The sequence below is a fragment of the Oryctolagus cuniculus genome, chromosome 11 (assembly GCF_051225735.1).
Source record: "Oryctolagus cuniculus isolate XC-2025 breed Fujian yellow rabbit chromosome 11, ASM5122573v1, whole genome shotgun sequence".
In the NCBI taxonomy this organism is placed as follows: domain Eukaryota; kingdom Metazoa; phylum Chordata; class Mammalia; order Lagomorpha; family Leporidae; genus Oryctolagus; species Oryctolagus cuniculus.
The window spans coordinates 119,849,793-119,871,387 of NC_142877.1; the positions used below are offsets into that span (position 1 = coordinate 119,849,793).

Consider the following 21,595-nt stretch of genomic DNA (forward strand, 5'->3'; position numbering starts at 1 on the left):
TCCTGCCACCACGGTCCCCTGCTCGGCGCAGCCCTGCCGCCCTCTCTCTGGGCCCTCACCCTGGCTGGGACGTCCTGGGCAGCTGGGCGCCTGTCAGAGCCCGGGGGTCTGGGCCTGGGGTGAGCGGCTCCGTGGGACAGTCTGCACGTGTGGCTCTGCCTCCGTAGCAGCAGGGGGCCACAGCGGGCACACAGCAGGCACTCAGGGAGTGCGGGCTGATTTGAAGCCAGCAACTCCCACGGGGTCTCTGGCTTTTGGCACGGGGCCCTCCCAGCTGCTGAGCCATGGTCCTTGCCCCTGGTTTGGTGGAGGGGGCAGGTGAGCCGTGTGGGAACCCCAGACTGGGGCTGGGCACTCTGTCCAGGAGGCCTGGGTCAGGCCCAGATCCGCTCCCTGTGGCTACACTATGTCTGGCAAATTGTTCCGGGGGGGGGGGGGGCTCAGTTTTCCATAGAAGCAAGTCCCAGTGCGGTCAGGCAGCCAGCACCCAGGCTGGGCCCCCGAAGCTGGGAGGGGGCTGCTGCAGCCACGGGGACTCCCAGACCTGCGAGGGAGGGGCGGCAGCAGCTCGGCGGGTCTCTGCCGGGACGACCACCCACTCCAGGTAGCCAGTGGGGCTGGAGCCCTGCCCCAGGGACGGATCCAGGGGGCATCAGGCCCACCCCGGGGGGCTGAGGGCCTCCACCCTGGTCTTCCAGACAACCGTGGAAGAGCCTGCGTCTGAGTTAAGGGTTCTCAAGGGAGCTGCCCGCGAGGGGCGACGGCGGCGAGAGGGGTGGTCCCAGGGAGGGCGCCGGCCCGTGCGTGCCGTCTCCCTGCGGAAGAGCGAACCGCGCTCAGCTGGTCCCCCGCGCCGGGCCCAAAAGGGCGGCGTGCGGCCACGCCCCCATGGTGTGGCCCCGCCCCCGCCCGGGAGGCCCCGCCCCGCCCCGGCGCGGGCCCCGCCCCCGGCCTCCGTGTGCGCCGGGGTCGGTGTGGACCGCGTTCCGGGCGCTGCACGCCGCGGCCGCTCGGAGCAATGATTAACCCTGCGGGGCGGCGGGCGCGCGGCCCGGGGCGGAGGCGTGGGGCCGGGGCGGGAGCCCGCGGGGCCGCTCGGCTTCCTGCTCTCGCCCAAGTTTCCTCGTAGAGCGCGCAGCGCCGGCCCGGCCCCGCGGCGTGGCGTGGCGCAGGGCGCGGCGCCGGGCGCGCGTGGGCGCGAGCTGGCCCCGGGGTCAAACATGAGGACTCTCCGCAGGTTGAAGTTCATGAGTTCGCCCAGCCTCAGTGACCTGGGCAAGAGAGAGCCGGCCGCCGCCGCCGCGGACGAGCGGGGCACGCAGCAGCGCCGGGCCTGCGCCAACGCCACCTGGAACAGGTAAGGCCGCGCCCTCCCGGCCCGCGCGCGCCGCCGGGGTCCTGGGGCCGGGGAGGGGGCGCCGGAGCCAGGCCGCGGGGCCGGGGGCCGGCGCGAGCGAGGAGAGCGCCGGGGCGCGCGCGCTGCACAGTCGGCAGAGTTGTGTGGCCGGGAGGGAAGTTGGTGCGGCTCGCGCCGCGGGGTCTGCACGCGGGGCCGGCGCGGGCGGCGTCTCCCCGCGTCCGGGGCGGCGGCGGCGGCGGCGCCCGCGCCGCGCTTCCTGTGCCTGCCTCGCAGGTCCCGCTGGCTGGGGGCGCGCGGCGGCTTCCCTGCCGCGGGCCCCCGGCCGCCCAGCTGTCTGCCGGGGCGCGGCGGCCGCCGGCATTCCTCGGAGGACCCTCCCCCCGCGGCCGTGCCCGGACCCGCAGCCGCGTGGGAGCCCCCCGCCCGCCTTGTGTGCGGGCCAGGGCTGGGATCCGGGAAGGGGACGCCTTGTTTTTCTGCGGGATTCCCCCAGCGTGTCTGCTTAGGCGCCTTTCTCGAAAATGGCCATTTCCACCGAAAGGAACGCGGGGGAGGGGTGGAGCGAGGCCGACCGTTGCGGGGGAGGGGCTGTGTATGCCGGCCTGGCGGCGAGGCTGCGCCAGATGCTGCGCCCCTAAGGACTCCAGGGCCGCCACTTGGATGCACTGAGACCCCCGCACACCCGGCGGGGCGTGGGCGCTCCTGGGCTTGTCTCCCTCTCCTCCTAGGTTGCAAACTGCTGGTGGGCCAGGAGGGGCCTGCCTCAGTTTCTCTCTCTGTCTCGGATGTGCAGCGTTCCTTGAAGCCGGACTCTTGCCGAGGGCTTGGGTCTGGGTGCCCGCAGCTCCCCCCAGCCCCGAGCTGGGGTCCCCAGATGGAGGTGGGGCCCTGGCAGTACATTGGCTTCCAGACCCCGCCCCCACGCACCTGTGTGACCCTGGTGGGTGAGCTCCCGAGCCTCAGGGCGGCGGTGCAGGGAGACCTCGCCTGGGTCCTCGGAGGGGTCTCGGGATGTCCCCCGCCCCCATACCTGCAAGGCTCCGAGGTTCTTGGCCCTGGAACCCACGCCAGTCACCACCCGTCTCCGGGAACAGGGCCACTGCCACCTCCTGCACTCTGCGTGCCGGGCCCAGGCGGCCCTGTGCACGGCCTTTAGCTGGCTCTGCCACCGTCCTGTCACCCCACCATCACCTCCGAGCTGCAGAGTGGCACCGGGAGCACCTGTTGCTGTCAGCCCCGCGGGCGCGAGGCTGAGCCGGGAGAAGCGCGGTGCCTTCCTCCGCCGGCTGGGCACTCTCTGGGGCCCCGCCTGTCAGGCCGGGCTGAGCTGCGGCCCCCTGTGGGACCAGGGTGTACCCCTTTTCTGTGAGTGCGTTACTTCCTGGGGCGCTGTCACACACAGCTCCCCTGGGGGCTGCAACCTGGGGGCTTCAGACACCAGGCTCTGTTCTCTCTGATCCGGGAGGCCGGCAGCCGGCACCAGGGTGTGGGCAGGGCCGCCGCCCCCTCCCCCCGAAGCCCGCCGGGGAGGCACCTCTGGCTTCCGTGGCCTTTTCTGAGTCCATCTCGCTCTCTCTCACCAAGACCCCGGTTCCCGGGCCCCCAGCTCCAGAGTGATTTCCTCTCGAGGACCTTACCGACTCCCATCCACGAAGACTCCCATCTCCAAGTCAGATCTGAGCTCTCAGGGGACAGGAATTCCTGGGGGCTGCTCCTCTGGGGGCCCCAGCGGTGACCTGGGGCTCCTGCCCTGACCTTCCTGCACCTCTGGTCCCTCACCTGGACCTGGGCAAGAATCCACAGCCCGCGGCGCCCTGAGGAGGGGGCTGGGTGCTCAGCCAGTCACTCCCTCCTCCTTCACTCATTCACTCGGCACTGCGCAGGGCTGGCAGCTTCAGGTCCCTGCAGGGAGGAGTCGGGGACAAAGCAGGAGGCCGGTGGGGAATGAGCCGGGTGACACGGGCACCGACCTCCCCTGGCCGCGCCCGGCCTCTCGACCCTGGAGGTGGCTCTGCAGGCGTGGCCAGGTGTTTGGAGTGAGCGGTGGCTGCAGATGGAAGCCAGGACCCTCAGAGGTGGCTCGGGCACCTGCTGCTGCTCCACAGGCTGGGTTTTGCCGCAGCCCCGCCTGTGCCCGGCCCTAGAGCTGGGCGCCCTTGACAGGTGAGGGCGTGGGTCTCTTGGGAGGCTGACCCGCCCTCTGTCTTCAGGGACCACGTGTCTGTCTGCTCCTGCACCCGCCATGGGCAGCCCCAGCTCCCTGTCACGGGGTCTGGACTCTGTGCCTGTGTGGGGCCGCCTTATAAGCTGTCAGGCCCTTCCTGGCGGTGGGGGAGGGCTGTGGGCCCCGAGAGCTGGGCGAGGCTCCCCCATGGTGGGCTCGGTGCTGGTCGTGCCCCAGGCCCAGCCTCTGCCCCTTGGCAGGAAGCCCTCGTCCATTCCTCCTGCCTCCCCCCCCTCCCAGGTTGCAGAGAAACTGCCGGAAGCGGCCTGAGACCCACAGCAGACCGAGGGCTGCCAATCGACACGTGGGGGCGTGCCGGCCCCTGAGCCAGTGCCCCCACCTCTGATGGGAATCCTCAGCCGGGGTGACTGAGACCGTAGCCCCAACATGTGGACAAAGAGTGGACCCCAGTGGACACGCTTCCTTGCCAGGCCTGGGTCTGTTATGGTGCTTGAGAGCGAGCCGTGCCCACCCCACCCCACCCCCCCGCACACGCCAAGTGGAGGCCTGGGCAGGCAGGAGGGAGTTGGTTGGTCCAGGGCACCGAACCTGGGCAGGCGCGCGACGCTTCACATCTCCCTCACTCCACTCGTGCACCCCCACGGCTGGGGTCAGCTTACGGGTAGGGAAACTGAGGCCAGAGGTGGGGGGAGACCTGATCAGGGTCCCCTGCTCACGTCGGGGTCTGGGGTCCGAAGCCAGGTCTGACAGGAGACGGCTGCCCAGGGCGGCACGTGCTGTCTGGGGCCAGGGTGCGGCGGGTGGTGGTGGTGCCCTGTGTGCACTCCCAGGTTCCTGGGCGGGGGCTGCCTGGGCCCTGCCGCTCTGCCACTGGCCCCGGTCCTCCCCGCAGACCCGCACCCCAGCCCGTGCAAGCCCACCTTGCCGCCCCCTGGGAGCTCCTGCCTCCTGACTTCAGCCTGGCCCAGCCCTGGCTGTGTTGCGGCCGCTCGGGGCGTGGACCAGCGGATGGAAGGCCTCTCTGTCTCGGACACTCTGCCTTTCAGATAAACACATCTGTAAAGTGGACAGAAGAGAGGACCTCGCAGTGAGGGGCAGAAGCTGGGACCCACCCAGCGCCTCCACCCCTGCTTGTGGGGGTCTCTACAGGACTGGAGGTGTTGGCGGGGGTGGGGTTGGAGGCCAGCAGGACTGCCTTCGGCTCTGTCCCTGTCCAGTCCAGCCTCGCCTGCCTTCCCTGGGCCAGGTACTGGTCCTGAGCCCCTCTGGGTGTGGTCAGCGTGAGGCTGGGCTTGGCCCAAGGGACCTTGAGGACGTGAGAGTTAGGGATTGGGGGGAGGGGGTGTACAGGAGGGCGGGGCTGCCAGCCGGAGCACCGGGGACTGGGGACTGGGGAACGCCCTGCCCTCTCTGCTTGGGCTGTTTGCATATTGATGACGCCTGCGCGGGCCATGCAAAATACTTGGCTTAAAAAACAGGCCTGCTCCTCACGTGCTGAATTTCCCGCCTGGGGCTGCCTTGTTGGGGCGGGGCCCACGGCTGATTGAGCAGCACTCGGGCCAGCGGGGACCTCCGCCCCCAGCGTTGGGAAGCAGCCAGCCCCTTCAGCACTGGGACTTTGGTGCAGCTGTCAGAACTGGGGGAGGACAGGGTGGACTGTGGGGGGTGCGAGCAGACGCGGGGGCCCTGCCCCGCTGGGCTTCTGGCCCCACCCCAGCCTCCCAGCACCCCTCCAGCTGCGGGCAGGGCCCCGTCCCCCTGCATGGCCTGTCCTGCCCATTTGTTCTGAGCGGGTTCAGGTGCCGGCCTCCCCGGGCAGGGGAGTCCCTGGGGAACAGCACAGGCCCCTTCCTGGGACTGGGGTGGAGAGTGTGGGGCCACTTCCTGCTCAGCCAGGTGTGAGGGCACCTGCTGAGCAGCTCCCCCCCCAAACACACAGGCCTGGAGCTGGTGTCTCCCCCAACCCCCACCCCCCATTTTCTTTAATTAACTTGAAAGGCAGAGCAAGAGAGCTTTTCCATCCGCCGGTTCACTCCCCAAATGCTGGCAACGGTCAGGTGGGAGCCAGGAGAGCCACCCGGGTCTCGCACGTGGTGGCAGGGGCCTAAGCACTTGGGCCATCATCTGAGGACCTCCCAGGTGCATTAGCAGGGAGCTGGGCTGGAACTGGAGCAGCTGGGACTGGAACCCGCACTGGGTGTGGAGCTTAGCCCACTGCGCCCCAGCGCCCTCCTACCCCCCCCCCATTTTCCAGAGGTGGGACTGGGGCAGGGGCAGCAGGGGTCCCAGGCCCCCTCCCTCCCTGATTTTTCCATCCTGAAGTTGAGAGTGGCCACCTGCTGCGTCTCGGGCTGGCCGTGCCCTCCAGGACGCTGGGGCTCTGGGCACCCTTTGATGGACAGCACCGCGGGAGGACGGAGGCGGGCCCCGCCATGCCCGGTGGGCATACACCAGGCAGGGGTGCAACCCCAGGCCCAGTAGAGCCGCCTGCCCTCCCCCCTCCCAGCCTTCCCATGGTCCCAAGAGGGGCCCGCCCAGCCGGGGGTCCGGGTCAGCCTCTTGGGAGGCCTGGAGTGCAGAGGGGTCTCTGGCAGAGCCCCACCCCGCCCCCCGCAGGGGCCCCAGGAGGCACACTGGTGTGACCCACAGGAGACCTGGCTCTGGGCGGGCAGGTGGCCACCACAGAGCCCTGCTGAGCCCTGCACCTGTCTGAGCCCGGCTGGCCACAGGCAGGAGCCCCCACCGTCAGGCCCTGGCCCCCAGGCATCAGCAAACCAGGGTCTCGCCAAGGGCCTCGGCTCCTCCCTCAGCGGTGCCCACCCTGCAGGCACTCAGCAGGTCCCAGCCCCACCTCCCGGGGCAGGAGGGTCTGCCCTGTGCTGGTGGTGGGGAGGGCTTCCCGGGGGAGGGCTGCTTCCCCTTGGGCCTGCTGTGGAAGCCCCTCTGCAGTGGCCTCCGGGGACAGCCGGGTTTCACTTCTGCCTGGGGCAAGAGCGGCCCGCCCCTCCCTTCCTCTGGCCAGCAAGGGTTTTTTAACTTTTAACGGGGGGGGGGGGGGGGGGGCGGGGGCTGGGCCCTGGTTCAGCTGTGTGATCCGGGCAAGTCCCTTGCCTTCTCTGAGCCTCGAGTTTTCTGCTGTGACCTCCATCTAACCATCTCCACGTGTGGGCAGCCACGGGGAGGCGCAGAGACCCCGTGCCGAGTGGCCGGGTGTGGCTGGGGTGCCCCGGCCCAGAGAGGCAGGCCCTGTGCTCATTCGTCCCACCTGAGGGGCGGGAAGGTTGGGGTGCAGAGCCATTAGGGAGCGCGGGAGGCACACAGCCAGGAAGCCCAGGGCTGGGATTCAAACCTGGGCGGCCCCACCTCGGACCCCACCCCTCTGGGCGCCTGGAGACCTTCAGGGAGACCAGCTCAGGGGGTGGCCAAGGGCGTGGGCTCATTCATTAACTCCTGCATTGATTCCTTCATTAACTCCGGCACTTGGGGGTGGGGATGTCATGAAACCAACAGACCCCCCTCCCCCAAAGCAGACCGAGGCCCAAAAAGCCGCTCACAGGTGCGGGGAGGCGGGGCCTGAGAACAGGTGGCGGGGAAGCCCCAGGCCGAGGGCTCGGCAGGGCCGAGCAGGCAGGGTCCTTGCAGGGGAGGGGTGCGAGTGGCTGGAACAGGCCGAGGACCTTGTGGGTGGGGGACCAGAGCGGGCGGGGGTCCTTCCTGCAGGCTAAACGGGGGAGGGAGGGAGGCGGAGGGAGTAAGGGCAGGGCAGGTCCCTGGGGACAGCAGGGCAGGTCCCTGGGTGCCTCCTGCACTGGCCCTCTCTCCCAGTCATGCTGTGTCTCTGTCATTTGCATCCTGGCCCAGGGAACACGTGGGCAGGGGCCAGGAGGGCGGTGCCGGGACTGACACGCACGCACGCGCACACACACACACACACACACGCCCCGCCAGAAGATTCAGGGCTGGCCCGGCACAGTCCCCACCCTGTCCTCCCTCCCCCGCCCCCGGGCTGCCGTGGGATAGCTGGCGCCTCCTCCCTGCACCTGGCCCCACCCCGCCAGAACCCGCTCCTCCCTGTGGGGCCCCTCCCTGGGGAGTGGCCCCGGGATCCAAGGGTCACTCAGCTGTGAGCTGGGGGGCGTGGCACCGACCCTCCCCCCACCCCACACCCGCAGCTTTATCCACGGGGGTGGAGACTGACCTCACGTCATCCACGGAGACCATGGCCGTGGAGACCTCGGCCACACGCTGAGGAGTGCTGGGAAAGCCAGGGACGGCCTCTGAGCTGAGGGGCTGATGACAAAGTGGGGGGGCAGCGGGGGGGGCACATGCAAAGGTCCTGTGGCTGGTGGTGCTGCCCCGGGGGGGCTGGGCTGTGACTGACACGGGTGTCCAGTGCGCGGGGGAATCTCGCAGCTCACGGTGAGGAAGCCTTCGGAGCCGGGTGGGCAAACCCCGGGCAGGGGCCAGCTCTGGCTCACCCCTGTCTTTATAAATGAGCTTTTACTGGGATACTTGTTGAATTGTCGAAGGCGGTGTCGGGCGCCCGAGGATCCCCCACTTCTCAGAGCCGAGGTCGGCCGGAGAGCAGGTGCAGCGCGCAGAGGAGGCCTGGGGGCTGGAAAGGGGCCGGCCGGCTTCTGCTGTCCAGGGAAGCTGTCTGTGAGGAGGGCGCGGGGTCTGGGCTGGAGAGGCCTGCGGGCCATGGGGAGGGGTCTTGGGGCCTCTGGACAGCAGCTCCTCTCCCCTCCCCCACAGCATCCACAACGGGGTGATCGCCGTCTTCCAGCGCAAGGGGCTGCCCGACCAGGAGCTCTTCAGCCTCAACGAGGGCGTCCGGTGAGTGCCCGCCGTCTCCCCCGGGGCCGGGGACCCTGCCGGGCAGGGGCTGTGCCCGGCCGTGCGGGCCTGGGGCAGTGGCTCCGGCTGACGCCCTCGGCCAGGAGCACCGAGGGGCACTGATCCCTCCGGAAGAAGGGCCACCTGCCTGGTGACCCCGCTGGCATTCCCGGGAAGGCACCGCAGCCTGGCTTCCAGTGGCCTGCCGGGCAGCCGCGGAGGCCGGCGCTCAGGTCTGGGGGCCCCACAGCGGCTGGGAGAGCGGGAGCCTTGGCGCCGTGGCCCCGTCCGTCTGGGAGAAGTCAGCAGTTAACCTGCCCCAGGTTATGGAGAATGAGGTGGGGGTGGGGGCGGGTTCCTGGTAGGCCCCGCCCCCACCCCATGCAGCAGAGGAAGGTGCCCTTATGTGCAGGTAAACTGAGGCCCGGGGAGGGGCCAACCCAGAGCCGGGGGCAGCTGCTGCCTGTGCAGAGGCTGGGTCCTGGATGAGGACCCCCTCAGGAGCGTGCACTGGGACCCAGGCCCCCTCCCCTGCCCCAGGAAGGCGAGTGGACATTGGAGCCCTGTGGGAGCTCCTGGGACGTTGCGTCGCTCTGTGGCCGGCGCAGGGGTGAAGCCCGGGGTCCTGACGCCGCGGCTCCAGGTCTTCTCACTGAAGCCTCCTCGCTGCAGCCCTGAGCCCGGGGTGCTGCGTCATCTCCACAGACGGGGAAACCGAGGCAGGCCGTGCAAGTCAGTCGGCCACAGGCACAGGACGGGGGTGAAGCCGGGACACAGGCCCAGGACTCCGGGGCCTGGGGGTTCAGACCTGAGCCCCCTCCCTAGCCACGGCTGCTGTGGCTCAACCCCGGCGTGTTCTCAGCAACTCGCCGCGGCCCACGAGCTTTGGCCCCGTGGCGAGGTCCGAGACCGGAGCCGCTGACCGCACGCCTTGTCCCGCAGGCGGGCAGGTGTCTCGGCCGCGAGTGGGCCCGGCGCGTGGCCGCCCGTGGTTTGCCCCATTTGTTCCCGAGCACGTGTGTGTGTGGGACTCACGTGCCGTGAAATCGGCCCCTCTGAGGGGCAGGGTTCCGTGTTAGCAGACTCCTGGGGTCTGCGGCATCACCACTGTTCACCCCCAGGACACTCGGCGCAGTCATCCCTCCCCCCACAGACACCAGTCAGCCGCACTCCCGCCCGGGGGGCTCCCGCTCCGGGTGTTTCCAGGCAGGGGACCCCGAGCTGAGGCCTCCTGCGTGGGCCCCTTTCACTGCTGCCCACGTGGGGCAGGCTGCGTGGTGCGGGAGCGCCGTGGCCATGCTCCGCCGGCCGGTGGTGGACGCGTGGCCGTCTCCCCTCCGTGGCGCTCATGAGGAATGTGCCACTGTCCCCTTGGCCGCTGCCTCCAGGAGCGGGGTAGCTGGGTCCCGGGGCCCTGCCCAGCTCTGCAGGGGCTGCACTGCTTCACGGCGCCGGCCAGCAGAGTGGGGGCCCCTGCTGCGCCACGTTCTCACCGACGCCCGAGAGAGCGACTTGTTCATGAGAGAGAGAGCCTCCACATGCGGGTTCACTCCCCAAATGGCCGCAACGGCCAGGGCTGAAGCCAGGAGCCTGGGACTCCCTCCGGGGCTCCCACGTGCACGCGGGGGCCCAAGCCCCATCTTCTGCTGGCGTCCCAGGCCATGGCAGGGAGCTGGACCCAAGTGGAGCAGCTGGGGCTCTGGTATGGGATGCCGGCGGCGCAGCCGGCGGCTTAACCTGCTGCACCACAGCGCTGGCCCCTGCGTATCTGTTGTGGATATGCAGGAAGAGCGAGCCAAGCGTGGCGTCCCCGGCCCGACCTTTGACCTCGTGTCCCCTCCCGTCTGAAGAATGAACACGGCTCCCACCTGCAGGGGTCCGTGTGGTTGGAGCCCGGGTGTGTGAGCCCCACCCCCAGCTGGACCAGGAGTGGGGTCTCCCAGGGCGCTGTGGGCTGGCCGGGAGGTTGTGTGCTGGTGAGACTGATGAGGACTGTTCTCAGCCAGAGGCACTAGGACTGGCGCGGCCGCTGGCCATCAACCCCAGAGCGCAGCCTGAGGCTACCACCCCCCCCCAACAGCGCTGGCCCTCCGGTGGGAGCAGCCGACTGAGTTCATTTTATTGTTGTTAAAGACGTATTTATCTACTTTATCTGAAAGGCAGAGAGGGAGAGAGACTGAGCGAGACTGAGCGACTGAGAGAGCTTCCACCTGCTGGTTCACTCCCCAGGGCTGGCCCAGGCCGAAGCCAGGAGCCAGGGGCTCCCTCCGAGTCTCCTGTGTGGGTGGCAGGGACCCAATACTTGGGCTGTCGCCTCCCACGCGCACTGGCGGGGCACCAGAGCCCACAGCCTGACACGGCCCGGAGCAGCGGCTGAGCCGGCCTGGTGTGAGCTGATGCTGGACAGGAAGTGCGGGAGGCCCCTTGGTGACACTTGTCAGGTGGTGGGCGGAGCCCCGCCCTGGGCGTCTGCTGGTGATGGGCGGGTGGTCAGGCCCCATCCCCCAGGGACCGGTTCCCTCGGCCCTGGCCGCCTGCCCTCTCTGGGCTTCGCTCAGCTCCCAGGGCCCCGTCCACGCGGGCTCCGTGGGCACAGCTAGCCCTGACCCGGGCCAGAGTCGCAGCTCCCCCCACTCTCCCTCCTGTGGAGGGGGAGAGCAGCTTCCTGGTCCCCGCCCCCACCTCCGCGTCCAAGACGGAGAGTCCATGGGGCAGGAGCGGCTGTCACCTCTGACCCCTGGTGGCCGTCCAGCGAGTCCTGCTGTGCGCAGCAGGGCAGGGCCTTAAAGGGGGCGGTGCTTGGGGCCGGCGCTGTGGCGTAGCAGGTAAAGAAGCTGCTGGCTCTGGCCTGGCCCAGCTCTCGCTGTTGTGGCCGTTTGGGGAGTGACCCAGCAGATGGAAGACTCGCTCGCCCGCTCGCTCGCTCTCTCTGCGCCACTGCCTTTCAAATAAATAAATCTTCAACAACAGGTTAAGCCCCCGCTTGTGAGACCCACAGCCCACCTCAGCGCCAGTTCAGGTCCCGGCTACTCGGCTTCTGACCCGGCTCCCTGCTCACGGCGTCCGGGGAGGCAGCGGGTGGTGGCCCGAGTGCTTGCTTGTGTCCCTGCCCACAGGGGGGACCCCGACCGAATTCCTGGCTCCTGGCTTCAGGCTGGCCCGGCCCGGCTGCAGCTACGTGGGAAGTCGTCCAGTGGATGGAATCTCTCTCTCTCTCTCTCTCTCTCTCTCTCTCTGTGTGTGTGTGTGTGTGTGTGTGTGTGTATGTGTGTATCACTGTCTTCAAATAAATATTTTTAAAAATCCTCGGGAGATGGACATTTGGCCCAGCCGTTAAGACACCGCGTCCCACTCTGGACGGCCTGCGTCCCAGCCCCGGCTCCGGCTCCCGACTCCGCTCCCTGCTCATGCAGACCCTCGAGCAGCAGGGAGGGCTCAGTGGTTGGATCGCTGGACCCGGTTCTGACTCCCGGCCGGACCCAGTCCCAGCGGATGCCCGCGTTTGAGAAGCGAGCGCTCCCTCTCTCTCTCTCTCTCTCTCTCTCTCTCTCTCTCTCTGTCCCCGTGCCGCCCAGCGACATGGTAAAAGCAAAGCCGGACTCCTCCGGGTCTGTGCCTGCTCAAGCCTGACCGCACGGCGGCCGTGACCACAGCGGCGGGAAGCTGACCCACACAGCCGCCAGCTGGTTCTCAGGGTGGGGTTCAATGAAACCGCTCTTCACGGTGACGCGGGATTCCTGTGGACGCCACGCGGCTGGGGGCCAGTGTCCTGAGCTCCGCGAGGTGGACAAGGCTCAGCTGGGGGCTCCCCCAGGCGGGGGGCCGGCCTGCGAGGGTGTCTTCCGCCGGGCGTGGGTCTCGGGGCGTGAGGGGTGCCCCTGCCTTTGCACGGGTCCCTTCTGGCCAGGTCCTCTTCCCTCCGCTTTGATGCACCGTCGGGGGGGTTACCTCTGGGAGAGCAGGAGCTGTGTGTGTGCACGGACTGCCGCGCCCAGGAACCCACGCTGGGAGGTGTGGTGTGGGCGCTGGCCGGGGTGCAGGCCTGTTGCCTGTAGAGGGGTTTGTGGGCAGGGGGCCGGCCGCAGGGCTCGTCCCGTGCGCGGTGCGGGCTGGCGAGCTGCTCTGGGGCACGGGCGGAAACCCCGGGCCCTGCCGGCCTGAGACACGCAGGGAGCGAGCCGGGCATCTGCTTGGTGTGGTGGGAGGTGCAGCGGGGTTCTCCCTGCCCCACCCCGGGAGCCCTCAGCTTCCTGTCCTGTGAGATGGGCAGACGTGCACTTGATGAACCCCAGCTGCAGAGCCGGGCCGGGGGGCGGGACTTGACCCCCACCCCCACCCCCACCCCAAGGTGCTGGGCTGCCCAGGGGCCGCCCGCTGCACTGAGTGGTCCCACCCTCACTCTCGTCTCCTTCCTCCCCCAGGCAGCTGCTGAAGACGGAGCTGGGGCCCTTCTTCACGGAATACCTGCAGGTGGGTGGGCCCTGGGCCGGGGGGCGTGGCCAGGAAGGACGGGGTCCCTACCCTTGGTGGGTGGGTGGGTGTGCGGCACCGACCCCAGCAGTGCCTGCCTGGGGCTCCGAGGTCGCCCTGCTGTGACCTGCGAGGTCAAGTGAGGAGGCGCAGGTGCCTGGTCCAGCCTGACGTCCCTGCGGCCACCTCCTGCCTTGTGACAGTGCCCGTGGGGCCGGCCATTGCCTGGGCGGGCGCCCTGAGGCCCCAGCTCTGCAGAGGGGCTGTGGGCTCCCCAGTGAGGCGCTGCAGCTGCCCGGGGGCGGGCTGTGGGGGCCCCGCCGGGGACACACCCGGGGCGGTGCGGGGGCGGGGCGGTGACGGCGCTCTCGTCTGCCTGTAGAACCAGCTGCTGACCAAAGGCATGGTCATCCTTCGGGACAAGATCCGCTTCTACGAGGGTGAGTCTGGCTGCCACCGGCTGTGCGCCAGCCCCTGGCGTGGGCTCACGGTGCGCTCGGCTCCGTCTGGAGTGTTTGACGCCATCCAACGCGTGTGCTCCCCTAGCAGGTGTTTGGGGAAACCGAGGCACAGCCTCTCCGCCTCTTGCGTGGGCCACGTGGCCACTCCTACCTGAGCGCCCCCTCTGCTGCCCAGGGCCCGGTCAGACCGCAGAAGAAGGGCCGTTAGCCCATTTCACAGATGCAGACGCTGAGGCCTGGAGGCCTGGCGCGCTTCCGGCTGAGGGCCCCATGCGTTGCCGTTGGTGGGGCCCAGGCAGGGGCAGGGCTGGGAGAGCCAGGAGACACAGGCAGCCACCCCCAGGGCCGGGCCGGGGCCACTTCCTGTCGGACCAGGGCTGGAGCTGGGGGAGCCTGAGGGGGCACCCAGCACCTGGGGAGGGTGTGCCCTCCAACCCCCCCCCACCGCCGCCTGCCCCTGACGCGGCACATTCCCGGGGTGCCTGCGCCGCCCACCCCTCGGCCAGGGGCGCCAGTGTCCTCGGAGAAGGGCGGCTTTGTGTGGCCTGGGGAGTTTTGCCTGTGGCGGCCGCAGGAGGCCCCGCCGCCCGTCAGGCCCCAGGGCTGCGGCTGGGAGGCCCCGCCGCCCGTCAGGCCCCAGGGCTGCGGCTGGGAGGCCCCACCGCCCGTCAGGCCCCAGGGCTGCGGCTGGGAGGCCCCACCGCCCGTCAGGCCTCAGGGCAGGCCCGGGGCTCCAGCTGGGAGGCCCTGCTGCCCATCATTTCCCCTTCAGCCACAGCGACCCCCTCGGCGCCCTGGGCTGGGATGGGTCCATCTGGACAGCAGCCCCCAGGTGGTCTCTGGGGACCTGGAATTGAAGGGGCCCTGGGCCCCACCCTGCTGAGGACGCGGAGGGCGCCCATCAGTGACCGGCTGGGGAGTGTTGGTGAAGGGGGGTCCTGGGGAAGGCAGCGCTGACCTCACCTTGGCAGTCAGGGAGGACTGCGTGGAGGTGGTGGCCTTGGGGGGCTCAGAGCAGTCTGTTCAGGATCTGGCCCCTGTGCAGTGGGGAAGCAGCGGGCTCCATCCCTCCCCACGCCAGGGTGGGTTCCAGTGAGTGCTCCCTCCAGCCGTTCACCCTCAGCGGGGACCGCTAGACGCAGTGGACAAGGCGGAGGTGGCCACAAGGCTGTGGTCCCGGGAATCCAGCCCCTGTGCCTCCTGTCTGGCGTCCAGCAAGGCCCTGGCTGCCAGCCCCCAGGCAGAGCCACTCCTGGACATGGAGGGGCTCCCTAGGCATGGAGGGGCCCCTCCCTGGGGACGACGACACTGGAGGCCTCCTGGGATGGCCGCAGCTGGCTTCCCGGCCCTGGAGTTGGTCCCCTCTCCTGGACCCTGACCCTGCTGGGGACCACATGACCAAACTGCCTCGCCAGTGGCCTCTGTGCCAGGCGCGCTGGACCCCACTCGGGAGCCTCTGTGCGGCCTTGGCCTCTGCCCAGTGCCCCGTGGCGCCTTTGGGGTCCCCCGTGTGAGTGGGGACGTGAGCCCAGCCTGCCTGGCTCACTGCTGTCTTGGGGCCTCCCCAGGCTCAGCGCGGGGCTCCTATCACGCACTGCACTTGGCCGGAGTCAGCTTCCTGCACTGCCCGAGAGGCGGGGCCTGAGGAACGCCCGGGGTCCCGCAGCGAGGCAGTGAGCCCAGCCCCCAGAGAGAGCCTGGCCCTGGCCGTGGCCGTGGCTGAGGCTTGGCGTCCACCGTGGACAGCATCTGCTTCCCAAAGCGTTTCCGCCTCGTGGGCAGGACATTGGCCGGCGCCCAGGGCCACTCCTCGGCCGGCCGGGACCCAGCCGCCCTCCTCTCTTCCCCCGCGGCCCCGGGAACTGAGGCGACTTTGTGTGCAGGCGGCGACGCGGGGCCCTGGGCCTCCCAGGCAGGTGTGGCCCCCTCCTCGCCGGGCAGGCTGGGAGCTGTGGACGGCCACACACAGAGACCTGGGGGCGGGGGGAAGCAGAGGACGGGGAGGAAGGGGGAGGCCAAGCCCTCCCCTCTCCCCCCCCAGGCTCCCATGGACCCAGAGGCCGCGGCCGGCAGCCAGGGGCCTGCTTCCCTGCAGGGCGCCCGCGGCCCTCGCCTGCCCTTGGGGCTGGGCCCCTCCAGGCACCAGAGGCCCAGGGGACGCTGGCCGGCGCCCGCTCCCTGGTTGCAGCCGTCTGTCCCGGCTCCACTCAGCCCAGGCCCGAGGGCTCAGGGCTGCACGTGGCTTCCCCGGTGCAGCCAGAGGCGCCCTGGGGCTCCCCAGCTGCCTCAACCCCGGGGCGGCAGAAGCTTGTCCACGCAGGACGAGACGTGCTCCCCACGGCGTCCAATCTGGCAAGCCCTCATCCAGCTTGGGTAGCACCTCCCCCAGGAAGCCCTCCCTGCTGACCCTCTCTCCTGCCCGTGCCCACCTCGGACATGGGCTGGGAGGAGTGAGCAGCAGCCTGGACCAAGGACCCCGGGACACCTTCCTGTTGGAGCCAGAATCCCCTATCTGCTCAGGGTGGGGTGGGGGGGTCCCCTTCCGTGTCCTGCTTCCTGGTCACAGGCTGGTCTGGGGCTCTGCAGGCCTGGCACATAGTGGGTGCTTTCCCCGTAGGTAGTGGGTGGGCAGACGGACAGGTGGGGGCGGGGAGCACTAGGGAGCTGGACGGGAGCTGAGCCTGCCGTGCGGGTCCGGCGTGTGACTGAGGGACAGGAGCCGCCGCCGGCCTCTGCCTCATGGTCGTCTCGGTTTCAGCCCACTGGTGGTGGGAGGCCAGCCGGCCACTCCTGTTTTACAGGTGGGGAAGCTGAGGCAGGGAGACGTCCAGCTCAGGCACAGGGCTCCCAGGTGGCGGAGCTGGAAGAGGCCTGAGGCCGGCACCGGGAGGGCTCGGCGCTGCCACGTGTCCTGGGGGGTGGGGGAGTCTGGCAGGCGCTGACCGCTGCCCGTGCCCACAGGACAGAAGCTGCTGGACTCGCTGGCGGAGACCTGGGACTTCTTCTTCAGTGACGTGCTGCCCACGCTGCAGGCCATCTTCTACCCCGTGCAGGTGCACACCGGGCGCGGGGACGGAGGGCAGGGGCGCCCCCTGCAGGTGGGACCCGGGATGGCCATGCTGCAGGCAGGGAGGCAGCCGGGCCTGGGGATGGTCAGTCCGGCCCTGGACGGGCTGCCGGAGCCCGGCGCGGCCCCTGGTTGACTCCACGCCTCCGAGCTGCAGTGAGGCCCTGAGCCCCGAGGGTCAGCGGCTCCCTGGCCTGTGCCCGCAGGGCAAGGAGCCGTCCGTGCGCCAGCTGGCCCTGCTGCACTTCCGCGACACCATCGCCCTCAGCGTGAAGCTGGAGGACGCGCTGGGCCGCGCCCACGCCCGCGTGCCGCCCGCCGTGGTGCAGATGCTGCTGGTGCTGCAGGTGCGTGGGCCGGTGCCCCCGGGGGCTGCGGCTGGGCGGGGCGGGGCGGGGCGCTCAGAAGAGACCTGGAGGGAGGGCGGCAGGAGCTGGCCCAGGCAGGGGGCGCCCGGGAGCCGGCGGGGGCTGCTGGTCACACACGGGGCCCCCCACCGCCGCCACGAGGACTCTGGGCATTTCCGCCCAGCTGGCTCTGCTCGGTGACCGCCTGAGGCCGGGAGCCCCCCCAGTCGGGCGAGGTCCCCTGCCCCCGGCAGCCACAGCCACCAGCGGCGCCCTCCGCGAGCTGCGGGCCCGTGTCACTGTGCGGGACCTGCTCGGCACCGCCAGCCGCTCCATTGGCCGGTGGTGAAGTTGCGTCCCTGCCGGCCTCACCCCCATCCTCACGGCTCCCAGCCCTTGTTCGGGGTTCCGAGTCCCCCTGTGCGGGAGGCTGGCGACTGTGTGGGCAGCCGAGCCGGAGACCTCAGGGCAGCCGGCGAGGCCTCCTGCCTGGCCAGACAGCTGTGAGGGCGACGGGGCCACCCAAGGTCCAGTTCCCCGGGGCAGTGGAGAAAGTGGAGCCGCAGGGGTGGCTCATGCCCAGGCAGTGCTGCCCCCTGGTGGTCACTCTGTGTTGTGCAGCCGCCTGGGCTCTGGATGGCGGATGGCGAGGCGCTCTGGGGCTCTGGTCCCGGCTGCTGGCTGCGCGTCCAGGGCCTGCTGTGTGCCCCATGGTTTCCTCCTGGGGGGCTCCCAGACGCTGGGGTTCTGGTCACGATGCGCGGCCTCCACTTGCTCCCGTGTGGTGGACGGAGAGGCGTGGCCATGTGAGTGACAGCTGACAAGTGGCGTCGTGCATGGTGGCACAGTGCTACCCCACCGTGGAAGCCAGGAAGGGTGGGGTCCCCGTGTGAGTCCCAGGTTAGACCTCCCAGAGGGCAGCCCCCCACCCCGGGAGCACAGGTGACAGCTCACGGAGGGGAGGGGCCCAGGCCCAGCCTCCTGCCCCGTGGTCTGTCCGTCCCCCGGCCTCCAGGGCTCAGGTCGGTTATCACCGCTTCTGGCCTCACAGTGTGTCCTGTGCCCCACGCGCAGCCCAGCCACTCCCCCACCCACGCACTGGACATTCACTCGCTGCTCAGGCCTGGGCTCAGGCAGTGACCCCTGCAGAGCTCCCGCAGGGGGAGGTGTGAGGGGCAGGGATGGGGCGTGGCGGGGGCGCGGGGCTGGAAGCAGAGTGGGGCAAGCGCCAGGTGGGGCCTGTCCAGCTTGCGCGTGCACCTGCGCCTGACCCGGCTGTGGCCGTGTGGTTTCTACGAGGCCTGCCCCGGGCCCCCCGGGGAGCGGAGGAGGCGGGTCCTGCTGGGCGGGCGGGCGCTGGGGGTGCCGCCGACCCTCGCCCTCCCCTCCTGCTCTCGCAGGGCGTCCACGAGTCCAAGGGAGTGACAGAGGACTACCTGCGCCTGGAGACGCTGATCCAGAAGGTGGTGTCGCCCTACCTGGGCACCTATGGGCTCTACTCCAGCGAGGGACCCTGCGCCCACACGTGCATCCTGGGTAGGGGCCGGCGGGGGTGGGGGCGGGGTGACCGTCCTGAGCCCCCCGGCCGGCCGTGTGCAGGACTGGACACACAGGGCCGGGGCGGGGCGCGGGCAGGTCCCCGGGGCCTGAGACATCCCAGCTGCTTTGGGAGCAGCGGAGTGGGGTTGGAGGTTGAATCCTGTGGCAGCGCCGTGTGCCCCCCGAGGGGACCCCTGGGCTTAAGGTGGGGGGGCATCCCGGGCCCAGGGGACAGCCGTGTGTGAGGACCGTGCTGAGTGTGTCCACCTCGGGGACAGGCACCCCCGGGCCGGCTTGCTGGCATGAAACACCCCTGCCAGGCTGTCTCAAGTGCAGAATCCCAGGCTGTGTGGCCCCGGCAACAGGATCCCGGCTCCGGCTCCGGCTCTGGCCAGGAGGGGCCTGTGGCTTCCTGGTTCAGGAAGGCCCTGCCTGGGCTGCTTGCCCTGCTCAGCCCTGCCACCTGCTGGTCACGCTCTGGAACTGCGGGGTTCTGAGTGGGCCACCCAGGGGCAGCCACCGCCCTCCTGCCCCCAGCTCTGCAGAGGCCTCCCCCCCACCCCACGCCCAGTCCCGTCTGTCCTCTGCTAGTCTGCACGCCATGGTACTGGGCCCCCCACCACACTCGGGCTCAATCCCCAGCCCGGCCCCCTCGGCCAGTCCACGGCTTACCTGTCTCCCAGGACACCCCCAGCTCCGTGAAGGCAGAGGCCAGGCTGTGGGCACCGAGATTCTTTAGCTGGGGAAACTGAGGCAGGGGGCGGCTGTGCGATGTGCCCAGGCCCCACCGTCCAGCCGAGACCCAGCAAAGGGGGTGGCACAGGCCCCCCCGCAGCGCCCCCCAGGGCTGGCAGCCGAGCCCCTGTGCCCCAGCAGGCAGGGCCTGGGCCCCGAGTCCGCCTGCACGTGTGGGCGGGCCGGCGCTGAGGCCGGCTCTCCGTGCCCCCCGCAGAGAAGCGGCTGCTGCGACGCTCGCGCTCGGGGGACGTCCTGGCCAAGAACCCGGTGGTGCGGTCCAAGAGCTATAACACGCCGCTGCTGAACCCCGTGGCCGAGCACGAGGCGGAGGGCGCGGCGGCCGGCGGCACCAGCCTCCGCCGGCACTCGGTGTCCGGGATGACGTCGTGCCCCGACGCGCCCGGCCCCGGCCCCACCGCCACCTTCCTGCCCTCCCCGGCCCCGCACTCGGGCCCCTGCCCCGGCAGACTGCACCCCGCCGAGCCCGGCGCGCCTCCCGCCTCCAGCCCCGAAACCCTGGTGGACCAGATCCTGGAGTCCGTGGACTCGGATTCCGAAGGGATCTTCATTGACTTCGGCCGGGGCGGGGACGCCGGCCGGCCCAGCTTCGAGGGACCGGGGGGCCGGCAGAGCGTCGTGTGAGGCTGTGGGTTTGTTTACCGAGCCCGGTGTGCACACGCACCTGCGGTGGGCATGCCGGACTTTTTGTTTTTTTAACTGTGCCGTCCTCCCCAGCCCGTGGTGGCCACCTCGTCTCTTGTCACTGCCCTGGTCACTTTACATCCCCAAGTCCGCCTTGGAGACCCTGTGCCGCCCCTCCCCCACCCCCACCCAGGTCTGTGTCGGGGGCGTCCAAGTTGGCGCCGCCCTGGTGAACCGGTCAGCTCCCTGGAGGGGGCGGGGATCGGCCACTCGCCACCACCCACTGCCCGGCATCCGCAGGCCCCTGCAGAAGGGGAAGCGGCCAGGCCCCGCCTTCCACTCCCCTGGCCCTGACCACAGCTGTCCGGGGCTCCCCAGGAGCCTGCCTTCCCTGCCTGGGGTGGCCGAGGGGCAGGACGGGCTGGGTCAAACTCAACCCACTCCCTGCCCCCCCGCTGGCATCTGCTGGCCCCGGGCGCCCTGGACATCTGTCCCTGCAGGTGGCTTTCGGCACCGGGTTGTCCGCCCCTCCTGACAGAGGCCACAGAGATGGCTAAGGGTTGGCCCGTGGGAATGGGGTGGGCACTCGCGGGGTCTGGCCAACTCTGCCCCTGGCGCTGGCAGGGACGGAACCGCTGAAGCCTGGCTGACCTGCGTGGGGCGGGTCGACCAGCTGGCAGCAGCAGCAGCGCCCGCACCTGTGCAGCTCCGGCAGGGGTCCCAAGCCTGACTCCCGGGAGTCTCCCCTGCTGGCAGCAGCCGGGTGGGGCCAAGGGAAGCCCTGTGGGGTGGCTGAAGGCTGGGGGCAGCGAGGGCCACACCTGGGCCAGACTTCCGGGCAGAGCAGCGAGGCCTGAAGAGGGGTGGGGTGTGGGGTCTCGGGTGGCGTCTGGTGCACCTGCTGACCCCCGCCCAGCACCTGGGCCTGTGGGAAAGGGGCGCCCCCTGAGCGAGTAAAGGACCCCTGGGTACGGTGGCCAGGGCGGGAGGTGGGCACTCCTCCTGACGCCTGAGGCCCTCCTGGGAGAGCTGGGCGGGGGGAGGTTGAGACGGGCCCGCCCACGCCCAGCACCTGAGGTTTGCAGGAGTGTGGTTGGATGATTGACAGTGGAGCCGTCAGCATCCCTGGAAGTGGGGTCCGGAAACTCGCGACCTCCACCTCTCGCTTCTCAAGTGTGGGATCCCGGGCCCTGCAGACCCTCAGCCCACATTGCAGATGCCCGGGTTCTCGAGAGAAGCGGCGGGGGTGGGGCAGAGGCTCCAGAGTGGGCCACGCCCCTCAGTCAGGTCAGCGTGACCAGGCCCTGCCCCTGCCCACGGGAGGAGACGCGGGGTCTCAGGAGGACCCCGGGAGTGGGAGGAGCCTCACTTAGGTGGCCACTGGGGTGGCCAGGGGCCCGGCAGGTTAGGCTGCCCCTTGGGACGCCTGTGTCCCACTGGAGAGCCCAGCCTCTCCACTTCCACCTGCTCCCTGCTGGTGCGCCCGGCGGGCAACAGGGGTGGCTCCTGGGCTTGTCCCTGCTGCCCACGTGGGAGACCCGGCTGGGCCTCTGGGGACCGAACCAGCAGGTGGAAGGTCTGCCCTTCTCAAATAAATAAACTTAGAAACGCTAAGTACCTGTGCTGACAAACCGCTTCTGAGACGTGAGAGAAGAGTGTGCGTGTGACACGGTGACGGTGACGCCGAGCGGGCGGTGGCCGGGATTTCCCAGCATCCTCACCGGCGGGCCTTGCTGACTCTCAGTGGAGGTCGATGGGCCGCCCACTCCCACCCAGCTCACGGACTCCTCAGTTTGATCCCCAGGCAGCGTGGGGGCGGGAGGGATTCCAAGTCCTCTCGCCCAGGAGCCCCCACCCCGGCCCCTCGGTTGGCCGTGGCGATGCGGCCCCCATGTCACCTCCCCCTCTGCACTCAGCACTCCTAGGGCTCAGCTGGTCAGGGGGACCTGT

At 70.1% G+C, this 21,595-nt stretch overlaps 1 protein-coding gene across 4 annotated transcripts in view; it reads left to right on the forward strand.

Annotated features, from left to right (window-relative positions):
- The window catches only part of PRR5 (proline rich 5), a 35,188-nt gene extending 13,929 nt beyond the window's left edge, over positions 1-21,259 (forward strand). For 2 of the 4 annotated variants that reach the window (XM_089307725.1, XM_089307723.1), the window contains exons 2-9: positions 1,238-1,357; positions 8,301-8,381; positions 12,803-12,851; positions 13,234-13,291; positions 16,274-16,365; positions 16,586-16,726; positions 18,127-18,262; positions 19,218-21,259. In XM_089307725.1, coding sequence (XP_089163851.1) covers positions 1,248-1,357; positions 8,301-8,381; positions 12,803-12,851; positions 13,234-13,291; positions 16,274-16,365; positions 16,586-16,726; positions 18,127-18,262; positions 19,218-19,645 — 1,095 coding nt within the window. In that variant the 5' untranslated portion in view covers positions 1,238-1,247 and the 3' untranslated portion in view covers positions 19,646-21,259. Of the gene's footprint in view, positions 1-942; positions 1,358-8,300; positions 8,382-12,802; positions 12,852-13,233; positions 13,292-16,273; positions 16,366-16,585; positions 16,727-18,126; positions 18,263-19,217 lie in introns of those variants that run through there. The other 2 variants (XM_089307724.1, XM_051829415.3) reach the window with 2 other exon arrangements.
- The last annotated feature ends 336 nt before the right edge of the window (positions 21,260-21,595 follow it).